General features: G+C 37.5%; 1 protein-coding gene across 1 annotated transcript in view; it reads left to right on the top strand.

Moving 5' to 3' along the window:
* The window catches only part of AP3B2 (adaptor related protein complex 3 subunit beta 2), a 183,373-nt gene that overhangs the window by 141,897 nt on the left and 22,472 nt on the right, over positions 1-19,004 (top strand). Inside the window, 4 exon segments of the mRNA XM_053719312.1 lie at positions 472-544; positions 7,878-7,984; positions 15,981-16,212; positions 17,548-17,632. Of these exon segments, the coding sequence (XP_053575287.1) occupies positions 472-544; positions 7,878-7,984; positions 15,981-16,212; positions 17,548-17,632 (497 nt within the window).

Genomic DNA, 19,004 nt, shown 5'->3' with positions numbered 1-19,004 from the left:
GTATTAATATACTTTTCACCTCTGTGATTACCTTGTATCTAAGCCTCTGCAGACGGCCCCCTTATTTCAGTCCTTTTGACAGACTTGCATTTTATCCAATCAGTGCTGACTCATAAATAAATATTTATCTATATGGCACACATGAACTAGCACTGTCTAGCTGTGAAAAATTGTCAAAATGCACTGAGAGAAAAGCAGGGAACATCCCTTTGCGAGACACACTGTTCTCAAGGTACAAATTGCCTTTATGGAATCAGGACAGGTGCATCATATTACTGGTAAGATTTCTTATAAAATCTCAGACACCCAGAGAGCTTTATAGAATGGGGTCCATGGTCTTAGGTTACTAAGTAGCATGCCAAAACATTGGCAGTACTAGATAAGATTTTGATAAAAATGGAATAAGCTTTATAGCAAACATAAAACAATGTGTGAAATTCATGTCTTGTGTTTTTTTTTCTTCTTGTGCAGCCTCCAGCTACTAAACCTGTTGCAAAACCAGCAAAGGAGTCTAAGGAGATTTCATTGCTTGATCTGGATGACTGTAAGTAGATTTTTGCTTATTTTTGGTCCGATATAGTATTATGTATTATAACCATGGCAGCCAATTTTAGTGGCCTTTCCAAATTTTACAAGTTTTAGCAAGGATTTCTATAACCTGTGCATTGACCATAGTTTATTAAAGGGGCACTAATCATCCATATGAAAACAGTAGCGAAAACATGTTGACATTGTTTTGTCTGAATAAAATATGAAATAAAAGCTATTAAAATTTAAACTAATATACCCGTATCAGTTGTACATTACCAGCTAATGTTCCATTAGCATTAGCAGGAAGTACATATCAGACAACGGGCAATAACAGGAAGTGCCTATCTGCCAGGATTAGAAGGAAACCAGCAACTGATACAGCTGAATTAGTTGCAATTGTACTTCATTAAAGATGTTTAGATGATGTTCTTTCATATAAATGACAAAAGTGCAGTGTCCCTTTAAGAGCTACTATTATACATTATTAAAAAAAAGGAAAACGTTAATATATTGTTTGGAGGCTACAACAAATAGAACAGAAAGTCTATATTAAAATAAAAAATGTTATCAGAACAATTTGCCATATTTTTTTTTTATATTGAACTACTAATGGTGCCAAGCTGAAGGGTGGCTGTTTAATTAAATTGCTTCCTACAAAGGGTAGAAAATAATTTTAAAATGTGAACATATAAAAGTATAGCAAAACAAGATTGATCTTAAAGGGACATTAACCAGCTGAGTACAACTACAATAGAATAGCTACTACTCACCATGCTGTTGTTTATTCTCCTGTACCTGTAGCTCTCATCAAAGTCATTCTCTTATTTTAATCCATTACAAGTATCAGTTAGTGAAGCTCTGCCATCTCTTTAAGCTTAAGTTTTTTTTAATTCTGTGACAGAAACAGAGCACATTCACAGATCAGGGACAATATTGTCTTTTTTGACAAGCCGTATAATGCACTTTTTTTGTAGCAGATGCACTTCTTTATATTATTACTAAGAGCATTTTATATTTGTTATGTAACTTTTAAACTATGCAAAAAAAATTGCAAAAATGTAACACTGCTCCTATCACAGGATGCAATAATACGCAAGCTACTAGATGGTGGCCCAGTATAAAATGCAGAGCTTTACCAGACAGATTCTGTAGTAAGTTAAAATAAGAGAACGGCTTTAAAGACAGCTGCAGGTACAGGAACTATGCTGCTGTAGCTGTACCCAGCTGTTTAATTTACATTTAAAGAGATATAAAACGGCAACAACAAAAATGATGTAAAGCATGGGTGACCTTTGTGCCTTAAAATGAAGCCCTGAATGCTAAATGGCCAAAAATGAGGCTACTTCTGCTTGACACTGATGCCTGCTCTGTGCAGTAGTCATCAATAGAGTAAGAATCAATGAGTTCCAGCTGAAAGCACAACTGACTGGTATGTATAAATACCATACGCTCCAGCAGTCTGCATTCATCTCAATAAGCTTGTTAAACCGGTGGAATATTGGGTTCCGGGTCACTGCTGTCATGGGGACATTGGGGAAAACCTCTTGCACAATGAACAGTGTAAGTGTGGTCATTATGGGTGCAGCATACTCACCATCAGCTCCATCACTGGTGACATCACCAGCTTCCCATCCCCCTTCATCTGTCTGCCTGCACTCTCCATCCTATACAGGGAGTGCAGAATTATTAGGCAAGTTGTATTTTTGAGGATTAATTTTATTATTGAACAACAACCATGTTCTCAATGAACCCAAAAAACTCTTTAATATCAAAGCTGAATAGTTTTGGAAGTAGTTTTTAGTTTGTTTTTAGTTATAGCTATTTTAGGGGGATATCTGTGTGTGCAGGTGACTATTACTGTGCATAATTATTAGGCAACTTAACAAAAAACAAATATATACCCATTTCAATTATTTATTTTTACCAGTGAAACCAATATAACATCTCAACATTCACAAATATACATTTCTGACATTCAAAAACAAAACAAAAACAAATCAATGACCAATATAGCCACCTTTCTTTGCAAGGACACTCAAAAGCCTGCCATCCATGGATTCTGTCAGTGTTTTGATCTGTTCACCATCAACATTGCGTGCAGCAGCAACCACAGCCTCCCAGACACTGTTCAGAGAGGTGTACTGTTTTCCCTCCTTGTAAATCTCACATTTGATGATGGACCACAGGTTCTCAGTGGGGTTCAGATCAGGTGAACAAGGAGGCCATGTCATTAGATTTTCTTCTTTTATACCCTTTCTTGCCAGCCACGCTGTGGAGTACTTGGACGCGTGTGATGGAGCATTGTCCTGCATGAAAATCATGTTTTTCTTGAAGGATGCAGACTTCTTCCTGTACCACTGCTTGAAGAAGGTGTCTTCCAGAAACTGGCAGTAGGACTGGGAGTTGAGCTTGACTCCATCCTCAACCCGAAAAGGCCCCACAAGCTCATCTTTGATGATACCAGCCCAAACCAGTACTCCACCTCCACCTTGCTGGCGTCTGAGTCGGACTGGAGCTCTCTGCCCTTTACCAATCCAGCCACGGGCCCATCCATCTGGCCCATCAAGACTCACTCTCATTTCATCAGTCCATAAAACCTTAGAAAAATCAGTCTTGAGATATTTCTTGGCCCAGTCTTGACGTTTCAGCTTGTGTGTCTTGTTCAGTGGTGGTCGTCTTTCAGCCTTTCTTACCTTGGCCATGTCTCTGAGTATTGCACACCTTGTGCTTTTGGGCACTCCAGTGATGTTGCAGCTCTGAAATATGGCCAAACTGGTGGCAAGTGGCATCTTGCCAGCTGCACGCTTGACTTTTCTCAGTTCATGGGCAGTTATTTTGCGCCTTGGTTTTTCCACACGCTTCTTGCGACCCTGTTGACTATTTTGAATGAAACGCTTGATTGTTCGATGATCACGCTTCAGAAGCTTTGCAATTTTAAGAGTGCTGCATCCCTCTGCAAGATATCTCACTATTTTTGACTTTTCTGAGCCTGTCAAGTCCTTCTTTTGACCCATTTTGCCAAAGGAAAGGAAGTTGCCTAATAATTATGCACACCTGATATAGGATGTTGATGTCATTAGACCACACCCCTTCTCATTACAGAGATGCACATCACCTAATATGCTTAATTGGTAGTAGGCTTTAGAGCCTATACAGCTTGGAGTAAGACAACATGCATAAAGAGGATGATGTGGTCAAAATTCTCATTTGCCTAATAATTCTGCACTCCCTGTAGTCTCCAGCGAAGGCTTCGCCTCTGCCTGTTTCCAAAGCTATGCAAATCACATGCTTCCTTTGTGATATTGCAGAGCTTGTGCTTAGCACTCTATAATACAGAGTCTGCTATTGGCATATAGCCTCCTGTGCTGCTTGGCTTCCTACCCCAGCCACCAGCTGTATAAGCACAATAATTTGCCATTGTACAGCCTTTTTCTGGAGAAAAACACTGCTTCTGACACAAAACTTACTTACAAAACCTGAAGCAATCAAGGCCCTGTTTGATGCTGTCACAACACTGTCTACCTCAGGGCTCGACAAACCCAGAAGCCAGGGAGCCACTGGCTCCTAGAAGTTTATCCCTGGCTCCTAGCTTTTTGGGTTATTCTCCATATCTGGCTAATAAATATTCCTACTGGCTCCTACATTTTAAACAGATTTGTTGACCACTGTTCTACCCATCACTTTGCAGTGTCATAAAGACTGATGCAATTCTCCCATTCTGTACAGTAATATACTTTTCAGATTGCTTTGCAGTATTTATTTATCTAACTATAAATATGGTAAGTCATTTAGTAGCAATGATTCAGTGTTGTGGGCTCTGTTCTTTATGAGTCTCTGTGTTAGCAGTGGATGTCGATTTATGGATGTCAGTGTGTGCCTCATAGTTCCTGTGTGTTTGTATTTTTTGTATCCGTGTGTGTGTTCATGTGTTTTGGAATATTGGTGGATGCCTAGGTGAAAGCTGGAAAGTGAGGGTGATGTGCTTTGGTAGATAGCGTGTAAGTGGCTGTGGATAGATATTTATGTGGATTTATTTATGTCTGGTGCATGGGTGTGAGTTTCAGTGCCTGTGGCTGCTTACTAATACGGGTCTCTGTGGTTGTATGTATGCATGCACTTTTGTATTGTAAGTATTTTCTGTGTTATCTTTATGCTTTTGTGTGTGAGTGCTGTGGGTGCCTACATCCGTGAGTTTTTGTGTGTAACTCTGTACGTGGCCATTTGGGTGAGTTTGGCTGTTTAAAAGTGCATGTTTGCCTTTGTAAAGGATTGATTTCACTTGCCTATGTGTGTGGGTGGGTAGTGGACATGTGTTTTATTTGTTGGTTCATGTGTATTTTTTGGGTTTGTATATGTGTGAGCAGATATGTGAATGTCAGTTTGCCTGTGTTATTGCCTATATTTGTGGAGGTATATAAGTGACCTTAGCAACGCTCATAAAAGCATTGATGTTCATATGTGTGGTGATATGTGTATGAGTTTCTGGGGCCTATTTATTAGCGCTGCTGCTTCATAACTTCTGTTTCCGGACGCGGAAACAGGGGCATCAACCTTCATTCGGAGCTTGATAATTTGGCCCCTCTGAGTGAATATCTTATTCATAATTCTACTGCCATTACAAAATTTTATTGGTGGATGGAGAATTTCAAGATGCTAGTAGATTTCCTGTTTCTTATAAAAAATATTTATAAAAAGGGAAATAAATGTTTGTTTTGGATATTAATCTACAAGCTAAACTATCTTTACTTCACTAAGGGTTAAATTAATTGTTTCCTTAAAAAATTGCATGGCCTTGCATTTTACCTTGCACCTTGCCTCATAAACCCCGATTGAAAGATCCTATCGCAGATCTTTCAGTCGGCCCCAAAGAAGGGAGGAGAACAATTGGAGGGTTCCCTTAAGGAATAGATTACAACCTCTAGCGCAAGGTGGGAATAACAAACCTTTAAAGGGAACTGGAGCCCATAGTCAGATGACATCTCATGTTCATTTATTAGGGGACACCCCCACAGCAGAAACAGCCAAAGGGGAAATATCAGAAAGGGTGCATCTAGCACCCCTAATGAACCTAAGAAAAAGAGCACTAGAGGAAAGAGAGGAGGAAGGAATAGAAAACCCAAAGAAACCGAGCGAAAGGAGAGACAAGAGATAGAGACAGAATCAATTGATAATAGTGTATTCAATATTAGTCACTATCCCCTGAAAGAAGAGGGAAAAAAAAGAGTACTAGGTTTAGGATTATCCTTTGTCCAGAATGAACTAATTCGAGACACATATAAATGTGCAACAGTTCATTAGAAAACTAACACTGAAAATATATTTCCTAAAAAAATAAAACATTGATTCTAATATGAATTCCCTAATTACAGATAAATACATTCACACAGACCTAAGAACGAAATCAAGGTTCTATCCGACTAATGATAAAGGAAAGAACATAGAACTATTTGAGAAATCAGTACTGATGAATGTAGAAAGATGTGAAAATAGAAAACAACTACCAAGAAACTTGAACAAATTGGAAAATAAAGCTTTGAAACAACTGAAAGACAACCACCAGATAACCAGCAGATAAGGGAGGAGGTGTGGTTGTTATGGATAGATCTTACTATTTGTCAGAAGCGGATAGACTTCACACAAGAATTAAAAAGAGATCCAACTAGAGTAGATACCATTTAGAGAAAGCACATGGAATAGGCATCCTTAATGCTAAGGAATTTGATTTCCTTAATCCAAAATTCCAGAGAATTCCCATATTCTATTTTCTCCCTAAAATCCACAAAGACCTAAATAACCCCCTGGGCCGACCTATTATATCAGGAATCAACTCTGTCACATCTAACTTATCACAATACATAGACAAATATTTACAGAAATATGTGAAGACACTTCCCTCATTTCTTAAAGACTCCACACAGGTTCTTCAGATTCTTAATAATACCAAAATAGAAGGTGATATTCTCCTCGCTACCTGTGATGTAACCTCTTTATACACTAACATCGGGCATACTTTAGGAATTGAAGCAATTTCCAAATATTTGAAACAGGACAAAGAAATTAGTATAGAACAGAAAGATTTTTATCCTAGACAGTATTCAATTCATACTAGATAATAATACTTTCTCATTTAATGGCAAGATGTATGTTCAGACTAAAGGGACCACTATGGGCACCAGGTTTGCATCAAGCTACGCAAACCTATTTATGGGAAACTGGGAATCAGATTTCCTAGGCACATGTAGTTTGGTGCAACATCTGGTGACCTATAGAAGGTACAGAGATGACATACTTATTATCTGGGAAGGCAGTGAAGATAATCTGTTGGAATTCTTTAGTGAAATGAATCAGAATAGCAAGGGGCTAAAATTTACCTATGAAATTAGCAAAGAAAGAATATATTTTCTGGACTAGATATAGAAATTGAGTCTAACAATTTTAACACCAAAACTTTTAAAAAAAAAGTAGATTCGAACAATTTCATCCATGCGAGTAGTTGTCATCTTGCGAAATGGAAGGAAAATATACAAAAGCACAATTTCTTAGAGTAAGGAAAAACTGTTCAAAGCTGATTGAGTATGAAGAACAAGCTAGAATTCTAAGCAAAAGATTCTCGGATAGGGGTTACAATGAAATGGCTATTACCAGAGATATTGAAGTTAGACAAGTGGAGAGAGAAAGCCTATTACAGTATAAAGAAAAAGAAAAACCTTCTAGAAACAACTTATTAGACTCAGTAGATGGGGATCTAATAGTGCCGTTCATTACAAATTATAATACAGGGGGGGAATACAGGAAAATAGAGAAGATAATAAATAAATATTGGCATTTCATCAGAGAGGACCCTATAATAGGTGACAAATTATCTATAAAACACAAGTTTATTTATAGACGATCCTGCAATTTGAAAACGATCTTAGCCCCTAGCGAGTTCAAAAGTAAAAATTCACATACTGTACAAAAAGACCTATTGGGAAATGAAGTGAATGGCTTCTTCCCCTGCCATTGTTGCAGATCTTGCCACTATAGCTCTAAAATCAAACAGTATTCATCTAGTAATACCAAGGAGAAATTTATTATTAGGGACACTAATGTAACAAAGTGTAATTTCTTCAGTGTTGTCACATGAAAAGATATAATAAAATATTTACAAAAATGTGAGGGGTGTACTCACTTTTGTGAGATACTGTATGTGATCATAATTTGTAAAAATTTCAAATTGAACAAAGGAAGATTTATTTAGAAAGGTTAATCACCTCCATCTGACAGACTAGTGAGATCTATTTAGAAGATTTGAGATGTATCTCTGTAAGTGACTGTATCTACACAGCTATTTCATTCTCTTTCAGTTTCACTCCCCTCAGCCCCTCTTCCAACCTCAGGAAGTATTGTATCCACCAGCCTGGTGACTGATCTGGAAGGTCTCTCTCTAACGGACTCATCATTAACACCCACGGTGAGCAAAGCCTAACAGACAAACAGTTGCAAGAGGGAAGCCTGTTATATTGTACTTTGTAGAAATGGGCATAGTTAGAGCACAACTAATTTAAATAGTATGTTATTTTAAAGGTGACGCGCTATTTCTTTCGCACTAAAAAATTAGCACATCCAGGATAGTGCTGGTATTACAAGTTGAAAGTAAAAAGTAAAGCCTTTTTAGTTATCACTTGTTCGCTAACCTGACATTGCGCTAGATCAACTGTTCTAAAGCCGAAGGTGCATTAACTTCACGTACCTATTCTCTTCACTAGAAGAAAATGTTCTTTTATTTTTAAATATATAGTTTTATATATATGATAATATTTTTGTAAAATATATATCTATACCTATATATCTATATGAATATATACAGATATAGATATATTGAAATATATATTTAAAAATAAAAATAGTGAAGAACATATGAATTTCAATTAAAAACATATTCAAATTTAATAAAAATTATATTGCATTTTTTAAGGTATTTGACTGGGAAGGGTTCAAAAATGTGTGTGTACATATATATTATATATATGTGTGTGTGTGTGTGTGTATATATATATGTACAGTATGTATGTACATAAATATTTACACCTATAAATACAAATGTATGCACATTTATAGACATGTATACATACACACATACACATATTTAGTCATATGTATGTATATATATATATATATATATATATACACATTATAGCCCTTTCCAGTCAAACACTTTGCCATATATCATATACGCTTTTAAAGCCTTTTTATCAATATTGCAATATTTTTTATTGTGATTTACCATGGACTTCTAATAACAAATTGCCCGCTATTGTCAGTGTTATCCAGTGATACTGCTTATTGCGTCCCACGCTATCATTAGTGCACCACTTGTGAACTAGCCCTATTTGTTTTATCCCCTTTAAATTTAAAGAGGTATTATACTCAAAATTAAACTTTCATGATACAGATAGGGCATGAGTTTAAAAAAAGATTAAATTTACTGCCGTTACCAAATTTGCTTTGTTCTTTTGGTATCCTTTGTTAAAGAGTAGTAGTAGTAGTAAGCACATCTTGTGAGCCAACGGCAAGAGACCAGCTAACTTCCTGTATCTTGAAAAAGCCCATAATTAGGGTGAAACGCGTAGAAGCTGTGTTTTTTAAGCTGTGTTTTCCGAAGCTGTCCATTGAAGCTGTGCATCTAAAGTCTCTGGAGCTGTTGAAAATCAGCGTATAGAAATAACCAGAAGCTGTGCACTCGCGGAGGTGAAAACCAGCATTTGTGAGCTGCAAAGGTAGAACGGAAGATTGCACCAATTCCTGCGTACAACCAGTACTAAGTGCAGGAAAGGAAGTCCGGTCCCCGAAGGTAACTTGCGCAAGTTCGAAGAAACCGGTGAGAGCCATACGTCAACCGCTTGTTTAGCGGAGGTCAGTCTGTTACAAGCCGCATTCAGAAAAGGGTAAGATAACCTGCACAGCAGGCAATATACAGAATCTTCCCAAGGTACGGACTTGCTTTCTAAGACTATCAATATTGACCTAAACTATCAGTATTGACCTGAACTTTCTCCCTATTGCGTGTCTAAAGAAATATCAGAAGTTTAATAGTGGTTGGCCACTACTATTTAACGGACCATATGTACCGCATTAGGAGGGGTACATTTACAAGATATTGAACAAACTGAAAATATACCCATTTCGGAAAAAGGTGTATACATAATACTGCCAATTACTACCTGCCATCTATTTTATATGTGGGCTATATCATGAGAATTATTGATTGAAGATTATCTGCGATTTGTTTTTTAGAAATTACCATTTTTATGTTTGGAAAGTGTACAAATGTATGTTTGTTTTAGGATCATATATTAAACATTTTTATCTGCATTTATCTAATCTATGTAATTCAATGCAATATTGTTTGTTTTAGGATCAAATAGTAAAACTTTTTTATATCTACATTTATCTGATTTATTTATTCCAGTTCTCATAAGGTGGTTCCATTACGGATTTTAGATATATTTATATACATTTATACAAGGTTCATGCTAGGTGTATCGCTTATATATACAGTATCCAAATAAAGTAGAAAGCCCAAAAGGATTAATTACAGAAATGCTTCATTATCCTCTTCATCACGCTTGAAAACATCTCTCTTGCTCTAGGTAGACCAAAGTTGGTACATTGTGATATTTAACTACTCTCCTTATCTTTAACACTTAGAGCTTTTTTAGCGCTTTCTTTATACCTTTATATTTTGTGTATTTAGCATTTTTTGTCTAGGAGGAGGACATCATAAAGGAGGCATAAGTGTTTTAAGTTCAGCGCTACACACTTATCTTTTTACAACTTCCTGTAGTGCATTGTTGCTCTTAGGTATACTCTTCAACAATAGATACCAAGAGAACTAAGCAAAATTGAGAAAAAAAGTGATATATAAAGTTGTTTAAAATAACACGCTCTTTCAGAATCTTGAGGCATCGTGCAATACCCTTTTTAAGCACAGAGTGGCCCTCTCTGCATCGGCCAGCGATGGTGCTGATCGTTGGTGGTGTGGGAGGGATACGAGGGAGGCGGGTGGGCGGCCTATTGCTGGATCACTTCCTTTGATCGTGGATCCTGATCTGGTAGTGCAGCGAGGTCGTCAGGAGTGCACAAGGGGGGCAGTAAATGTGGGTACAGTAAATGAATAAGAGGAAAATTACAGCTAAACACAAACACAGCAGAAATGTAAAAATAGCCCTGGTCCTTAACGGTAATAAAATTGAAAAATGGTCTGGTCACTAAGGGGTTAAAGGGATAGTAAACACCTTGAGATTTTTATATAAATGTTTAGTTTTGCATAATAAAACAACTTTGCAATATATTTTTATTATTTGTTTGAAATGCCCCCTGCTACCTTCACAATGCTAAAACAGCTACATATTTATCTTTAAAAGTAGATAACAACTGTAAAACACAATAGTTTATACTCTACTTTATGACAGTGACTAGCCTGGTTGTCTGTGGACTTAAGCCAAAATTGGCTCCTCCAAATAAGGCAAATGGTAGGTGGAGTTTAGCTATTTAAAATAATTGCAGTAAAGGATGTTAAGTTGTTTTAAAAACGTTAAGAATTGCCTGATATGTTATTCTATATCAACACAACAGAAATACCTTGTAATTACAAGGGGTTTACTATCCCTTTGTGGGTTTTCCATTTCTAAAAAAAAAGTATTTGAAGTGCACATGGGAGACTTCACGGGGTCGATCCGATAAAAATCGTCGCCCGCAAAAGCTGGCGACGCCAATATTTGCGCGGGTTTGGTATCCTATATACGGCGTAACCTAGAAGTTACGCGCGTATATTTCTGCCGTCGCCCGTAGTTTTTTGGGCCATAGGCAGGTATGCCAAACCCGCGCAGTTTGGTATCCAATATACAGCGTAAGGACTTACGTGGCGAAAATGGAGAAATCTTACTCCATTTTCACCTCGCCACAAAAAGCAGCCGTAAGAAGCCTTACGCTGAGTATTGGAGCCCCGTAACTCTCTAAACTAGCTGCTAAATAAAACCTAACACCTAACGCATGCGCAATGTCTATCTCCCTGTCAACCGCGATCCCCCGCCACAATCCCTAATAAAGTATTTAACCCCTAAACCGCAGCTCACGGACCCCACCGCCATCTACATAAACTAACCCCCTACTGTGAGCCCCTAAAACCGCCACCATCTAACTGATCTATCCCCTAATGTGAACCCCTTACACCGCCGCCATCTACCTGATCTAACCCCTAATGTGAACCCCTTACACCGCCGCCATCTACCTTATCTATCCCCTAATCTGACCCCTTACACCGCCGCCACCTATATAAAAATTATTAACCCCTAATCTAATCCCCCTATACCGCCGCCAGCTATATTAATATTATTAACCCCTAATCTAATCCCCCTAAAATAATTATCTCTATTACCAGCCCTTAAAAGGGCCTTTTGCGGGGCTTTGCCCCAAAGTAAACAGCTCTTTTGCCCTATAACCTGCCCTCCCTACACCGCCGCCACCTATATTAATAGTATTAACCCCTAATGTAAGCCCCTTACACCGCCGCCATCTATATTAAAATTATTAACCCCTAATTTAATCTACCTACCCCCGCCGCCAGCTATATTATCTATATTAACCCTAAGTATATTATAGTTAACATAGTTATTACATTATATATATTAACTATATTAACCCTAATTATATTAGGGTTAATATAGTTAATATAGTTACTATAGTATTTATATAAACTATATTAACTCTATCTAACCCTAACACCCCTAACTAAATTCTTATTAAATAAATCTAATTCATATTATAAACTAAAATATTCCTATTTAAATCTAAATACTTACCTATAAAATAAACTCTAAGATAGCTACAATGTAATTAATAATTACAGTGTAGCTATGTTAGGGTTTATACTTATTTTACAGGTAAATTGTTAATTATTTTAACTAGGTATAATAGCTACCTAGTTAAAATAATTACCCAATTACCTGTAAAATAAATCCTAACCTAAGTTACAAATACACCTACACTATCAATAAATTAAATAAACTACAAATATCTATCTAAAAATACAATTAAATAAACTAAACTAAATTACAAAAAAAACAAAACACTAAATTACAAAAAATAAAAAAAAAGATTACAAGATTTTTAAGCTAATTACACCTATTCTAAGCCCCCTAATAAAATAATAAAGCCCCCCAAATAAAAAAATTCCCTACCCTATTCTAAATTAAAAAAAGTTCAAAGCTCTTTTACCTTACCAGCCCTTAAAAGGGCCATTAGCGGGGCATGCCCCAAAGAAAACTGCTCTTTTGCCTGAAAAAAAAACACAATACCACCCCCCAACATTACAACCCACCACCCACATACCCCTAATCTAACCCAAACCCCCCTTAAATAAACCTAACACTACCCCCCTGAAGATCTCCCTACCTTATCTTCACCACGCCGGGCCGAACTCCTCATCCGATCCGGGCGATGTCTATCCAAGCGGCAGCAAAGTCTTCTTACATCGGGCAGCATCTTCCATCAAGCGGCATCTTCAATCTTCATTGCACAGACGCGGAGCATCCATTCTGGCCGACGACTGAACGACGAATGAGGTACCTTTAAATGACGTCATCCAAGATGGCGTCCGTCGAATTCCGATTGGCTGATAGGATTCTATCAGCCAATCGGAATTAAGGTAGAAAAATCTGATTGGCTGATTGAATCAGCCAATCAGATTCACGTTCAATCCAATTGGCTGAACCAATCAGCCAATCAGATTGAGCTTGCATACTATTGGCTGTTCCGATCAGCCAATAGAATGCGAGCTCAATCTGATTGGCTGATTGGTTCAGCCAATCGGATTTAACTTGAATCTGATTGGCTGATTCAATCAGCCAATCAGATTTTTCTACCTTAATTCCGATTGGCTGATAGAATCCTATCAGCCAATCGGAATTCGACGGACGCCATCTTGGATGACGTCATTTAAAGGTACCTCATTCGTCGTTCAGTCGTCGGCCATGATGGATGCTCCGCGTCTGTGGAGCGAAGAATGAAGATTGAAGATGCCGCTTGATGGAAGATGCTGCCCGATAAAAGAAGACTTTGCTGCCGCTTGGATAGACATCGCCCGGATCGGATGAGGAGTTCGGCCCGGCGTGGTGAAGATAAGGTAGGGAGATCTTCAGGGGGGTAGTGTTAGGTTTATTTAAGGGGGGGTTTGGGTTAGATTAGGGGTATGTGGGTGGTGGGTTGTAAATGTTGGGGGGTGGTATTGTGGGTTTTTTTCAGGCAAAAGAGCAGTTTTCTTTGGGGCATGCCCCGATAATGGCCCTTTTAAGGGCTGGTAAGGTAAAAGTGCTTTGAACTTTTTTTAATTTAGAATAGGGTAGGGAATTTTTTTATTTTGGGGGGCTTTATTATTTTATTAGGGGGCTTAGAATAGGTGTAATTAGCTTAAAAATCTTGTAATCTTTTTTTTATTTTTTGTAATTTAGTGTTTGTTTTTTTTTGTAATTTAGTTTAGTTTATTTAATTGTATTTTTAGATAGATATTTGTAGTTTATCTAATTTATTGATAGTGTAGGTGTATTTGTAACTTAGGTTAGGATTTATTTTACAGGTAATTGGGTAATTATTTTAACTAGGTAGCTATTAAATAGTTCATAACTATTTAATAGCTATTATACCTAGTTAAAATAATTAACAATTTACCTGTAAAATAAATATAAACCCTAACATAGCTACAATGTAATTATTAATTATATTGTAGCTATCTTAGGGTTTATTTTATAGGTAAGTATTTAGATTTAAATAGGAATATTTTAATTAATAATATTAATATTAGATTTATTTTAATAAGAGTTTAGTTAGGATGTTAGAGTTAGATAGGGTTATTATACTTAATATATATATATATAATATAATAACGATATTAACTATATTAACCCTAATATAATTAGGGTTAATATAGTTAATATATATAATATAATAACTATATTAACCCTAATATAATTAGGGTTAATATAGTTAATATAGCTGGCGGCGGTGTAGGGGGATTAGATTAGGGGTTAATACATTTATTATAGGTGGCCGCGGTGTAGGGGGATGTAGATTGTAGGCAAAAGAGCAGTTTACTTTGTGACAAAGCCCCGCCAAAAGCCCTTTTAAGGGCTGGCAAAAGAGCTGAATTCTTTGGGGCATGCCCTGCAAAAAGCCCTTTTAAGGGCTGGCAAAAGAGCTGTTACTTTGGGGCAATGCCACGCAAAAAGTCCTTTTCAGGGCTATTTGTAGGGTTAGACTTAGGTTTAGTGGTAGGAATAGTTTAGTATTTTAGGGGTTAAATAATTTAATATAGATGGCGGCGGGGTAGGGGGATTTGATTAGGGGTTAATAATTTTAAAATAGATAGCGGCGGGGTAGGGGCTCACTTTAGGGGGTAGGTAAGGTAGATGGCGGTGGTGTTAGGGGCTCACTTTAGGGGGTTATAGATTTAATATAGCTGGCGGCAGTTTAGGGGTTAATAACTTTATTAGGTAGTGGCGGGCTCCGGGAGCGGCGGTTTAGGGGTTAATACATATTTTATGGTTAGGATAGTGAGGGGGGATAGCGGATAGAGGGTTAGACGTGTCGGGCTATGTTAGACAGTGCGGGTGATTTAGACTTTAGTCAGGTTTTGTAGGCGCCGGCAGTTTCTAACATGCCGTAAGTCACTGGCGACGCCAGAAATTTGTACTTGCGCAGATTTCTGGACATCGCTGGTTTATCCGACTTACGGCACTTTAGCATCTGACGGCGCCGTATATGGGATAGCTCGAGTTGCGAGCTGAAACTGCGGGCGACGCGGGTTCCCTCGCTTGCGCCGCAAACTACGCCGTTTATCGGATCGCACCCCACAAGCCTAACCCTGACACACACTAGTTTATAATGGCCTTCAATAACTGGTCCTGATTGGCTCCAATTAAGGCAGGTAGTGGTTGGAGTTTGGGTTTTGAAAAACAGTTGCAGCAGACAAGTTGTTAATGTATTAAAAATTCATATATGCTAATTGATTGGAAGTCTGCAGAAAGAAAGATATCATTGGATACATGATAACAAATATTATGTAATTACAAAGGTTTTTATTGTCCTTTTTAACTCTTCCTTAACTTAATGTCTATATCAGATTTAGTAATAAAGCATTGCTGTTGTATACACACAGTTGCTAAATATACTATGGAATAATAGAGAAATAGAAAAAGTGTACTGTTGCTTTACAATATATGGATGACCTTAGAATTTGTTTTTGTTTTCTATCTGCTGACTTATATATTTTCCCTTTTAATTAACACTATGGTGATACCCAAACATCTTCTTGTATTACTTTTTATAATGTTCTCCTGATTTTCCTCTTCCTTCAATTCACATATTGTGCTTTTATAGTCTTATTTACGTTTATGTTTGCATTCTAAAAACAGGTTATCAGCCCAATTTTTAACTCTGGGCGAACGTTTGAGCTACTTCATCGCATGACTGGAGAGGGTCTTTCTGTGGAATATATTTTCAGCCGTCAGCCATTCACCCCAGACCCACGTATGGTATCCGTGCAGATTCACATTTCCAACAACACAGAGAATGAAGTGAAAAATATCCGTATCAGTGACCCAAAGCTGCTGTCTGGCATGAGAATACAGGAATTCCAGGAGATTGGTAACTAGGAACCTATGATAACCTCTTTTTAACCGCAGGGTCTTACCTGAGATTTGAATATATTGGTAATTTTTCATGAAGCCTTAAAGGGACATTAAACACTTTGAGATGGTATTAGTAATATTTCCTATTAAGAGGATTTGTCAAAAAAGAAGGTGTGTAGTCTATCCAAAGGATGATTGGCTCTAGCATAACCATACAGGGTATTTAAAGCATGTAATTGTGGCAATCGGCTTGTCAATATTTTATTTCACATTGAGAAAGGCCGGACAGTCAAGGCCGAAACGTGTTTGTGCTATTTTTAATACCACTTTCAATCCTATAAGCTATTTGATTATTGGGAACACAGCCTTAGCTACCCCTGGCATCTGAAGCCGACGTTTCCAGCTATCGGCCAGGAATACAGGGGGGTGGTTTGGCTGTATGTCCTGTCTTCTATACCTCCAGTTAGGAATTGGTTTTCAATAGGATGACTAGGTTTCACCTTCATTTTTTGTTGTAATGTTTATTACATCCCTTATTTTAGCCTTAAATTGTTAATAAAATTAGTTTTTTAATAAACAATAACTTTACAATACCACTTTTTAGCTGGGATTACTCAGCATCATTACCTCTTAATAGGAAAGAGTGCTATTTAACCCCTTCTTGTCCCACTTCCCCCTTGTCCTTTATATTGTTAAGATTATATCTTAAAGGGGCAGCACCGAGGAAAACTTTATCCTTTATTTCCTAATCTTACTTGATCACAGTGTCAGTATCTCTCCATTTGGTATTAGTAAAAGTCAATCTATCTATTATTTATTTAGTGTTTAATGTCCCTTTAAGTAGCCATTCCACTTTCAGAACTTTTCTTGTTATGATTTGATCTCCATCATACTCATGAGTTCTTCATAAAGATGTATTCTCTTGCCATATGTCATATATTCTTATCCCATCATGACCTTACACTTACCTTTTGTGTTGATTTTGAAAGTATTGCATGCTTTGACCTTTGCTTCTTAATGCTGTAACCTTTAGTTCTACCTTACAGACTTCACATTAGCTTCTTATAGCATATTTCCATGTAGCTCTGTTGTGTATTTTCTTCCACATTATATCCTTTCATTCCTGTGATAACCTATTCATCCATGTCACAATGTCTTCTCCATTTCATGACCACTTCTATGGTACCTACATATACAGCAAATCATACAAGACCTACCTCTCTTCATATACTGATTTATCTTCATTATTTCCAACTTCTTTCTGCTCATATCCAATAACTTTAATGACCTGAATGACTATATTGTTCCCCTTTATATTCCAATTTTCCTTACTAGTTTTCTGTATCCTCAGAATGTATAGCTCCTGGAGAAAGTGCTACAGTTATAATGGGCATTGATTTCTGTGACTCCACGCAGGCAGCTAACTTCCAGCTGTGGTGAGTATTCACTATTATTTGTCTATACTTACACATTGACTCAGACCATTGCAAGTTAAAAGCCCTTTAACCTATAAGTGTGCCACCTGAAGATTGTATAGACCAGGGTGCAGATGAGACCCAAAAAAAGAGTGAAGGATCCTGATGTTTGTTACTTTAGTGTTAAATAAAATAATGTAGACATTGTCACATATTAAAGGCCATTCAATTCAAAATGCAATTCCCCATAAAGGGCCAGATTACAAGTGGCACGCTAAATTATTTTTTCACTCTTACGCTAATTACACTCAAAGTAAAAATGTATTGTGGCCGCATTAGCGTTGGTATTATAAGTTGAAAGTAAAAAGTTAGTGCACAAGCAGAAGACCAAGGCACTTTAGGACTTTGGATACAGCGACTGCGTTAACTTCTTCCCATATATCTCTGGAGCGCACTGTATAACACAAACTAACAGTTATCGCTCACGTGCTAATCCAATTTGAAGACTATCGCCCCAGCACTACTGTGTATTTAACCCCAGCAAAAGGGTTAAACACACAGTAGACGTACCACTTAGGACCCCATGGTACTTCTGTTTCTGAAACCGCCGCTGATCCAATCAACAGTGCTAGTTACACAGTTGATTCTTGTGAGTTGCACTGCTAATTGGATGAGTGGCAATTTTCTGTCGGGACCTGCAGTGCTATGCGGGGCCCCAAGTGGAACTTCTTCTGTGTTTTTAACCTTTTTTTGCAAGGTTAAACACACAGTAGTGCAGGGTCAATAGTATTAAAATTAAATGTTCTAACAAAATAAAACATATTTATTTTGCATGATGTACAGAGTCCACGGATTCATCCTAACTTGTGGGATATTGTCCTTCCTGACAGGAAGTAGCAAAGAGCACCACAGCAGAGCTGTCTACATAGCCCCCCCTTAACTCCACCCCCCAGTCCTTCTCTTTGCTGGCTCTAAGCAGGAAGAGTAAAGAGAAGAGGTGTTAAACTGTTAGTTTTATTTTATCTTCAATCAAGTGTTTGTTATTTTTAAATGGTACCGGTGTTGTACTATTTACTCTCAGGCAGGACATAGATGAAGATTTCTGCCTGGAGGATGATGATCTTAGCATTTGTAACTAAGGTCCACTGCTGTTCCCACATGAGCTGAGGAGTACAGGAAAACTTCAGTGTGAGGAACGGTTTCTTGCTATACAGCAATGAGGTATGTTCAGTCATATTGAGACTGTGTTAACTCAGAAAGGCTGACAGTGTCCCCATTAGGGAAAGGGTAAGCAGTAATCCTAGTGTTATCAGAGGTTTTTACTAGCTTGCATAAAGGGTTAATTTTTTTGTGGGCACTCAGTTTGTTATGTGAATTTGGGACAAACGTTTTT

The sequence above is a fragment of the Bombina bombina genome, chromosome 6 (assembly GCF_027579735.1).
Source record: "Bombina bombina isolate aBomBom1 chromosome 6, aBomBom1.pri, whole genome shotgun sequence".
Classification (NCBI taxonomy): Eukaryota; Metazoa; Chordata; class Amphibia; order Anura; family Bombinatoridae; genus Bombina; species Bombina bombina.
This window is presented reverse-complemented; position numbering and strand designations above follow the sequence as displayed.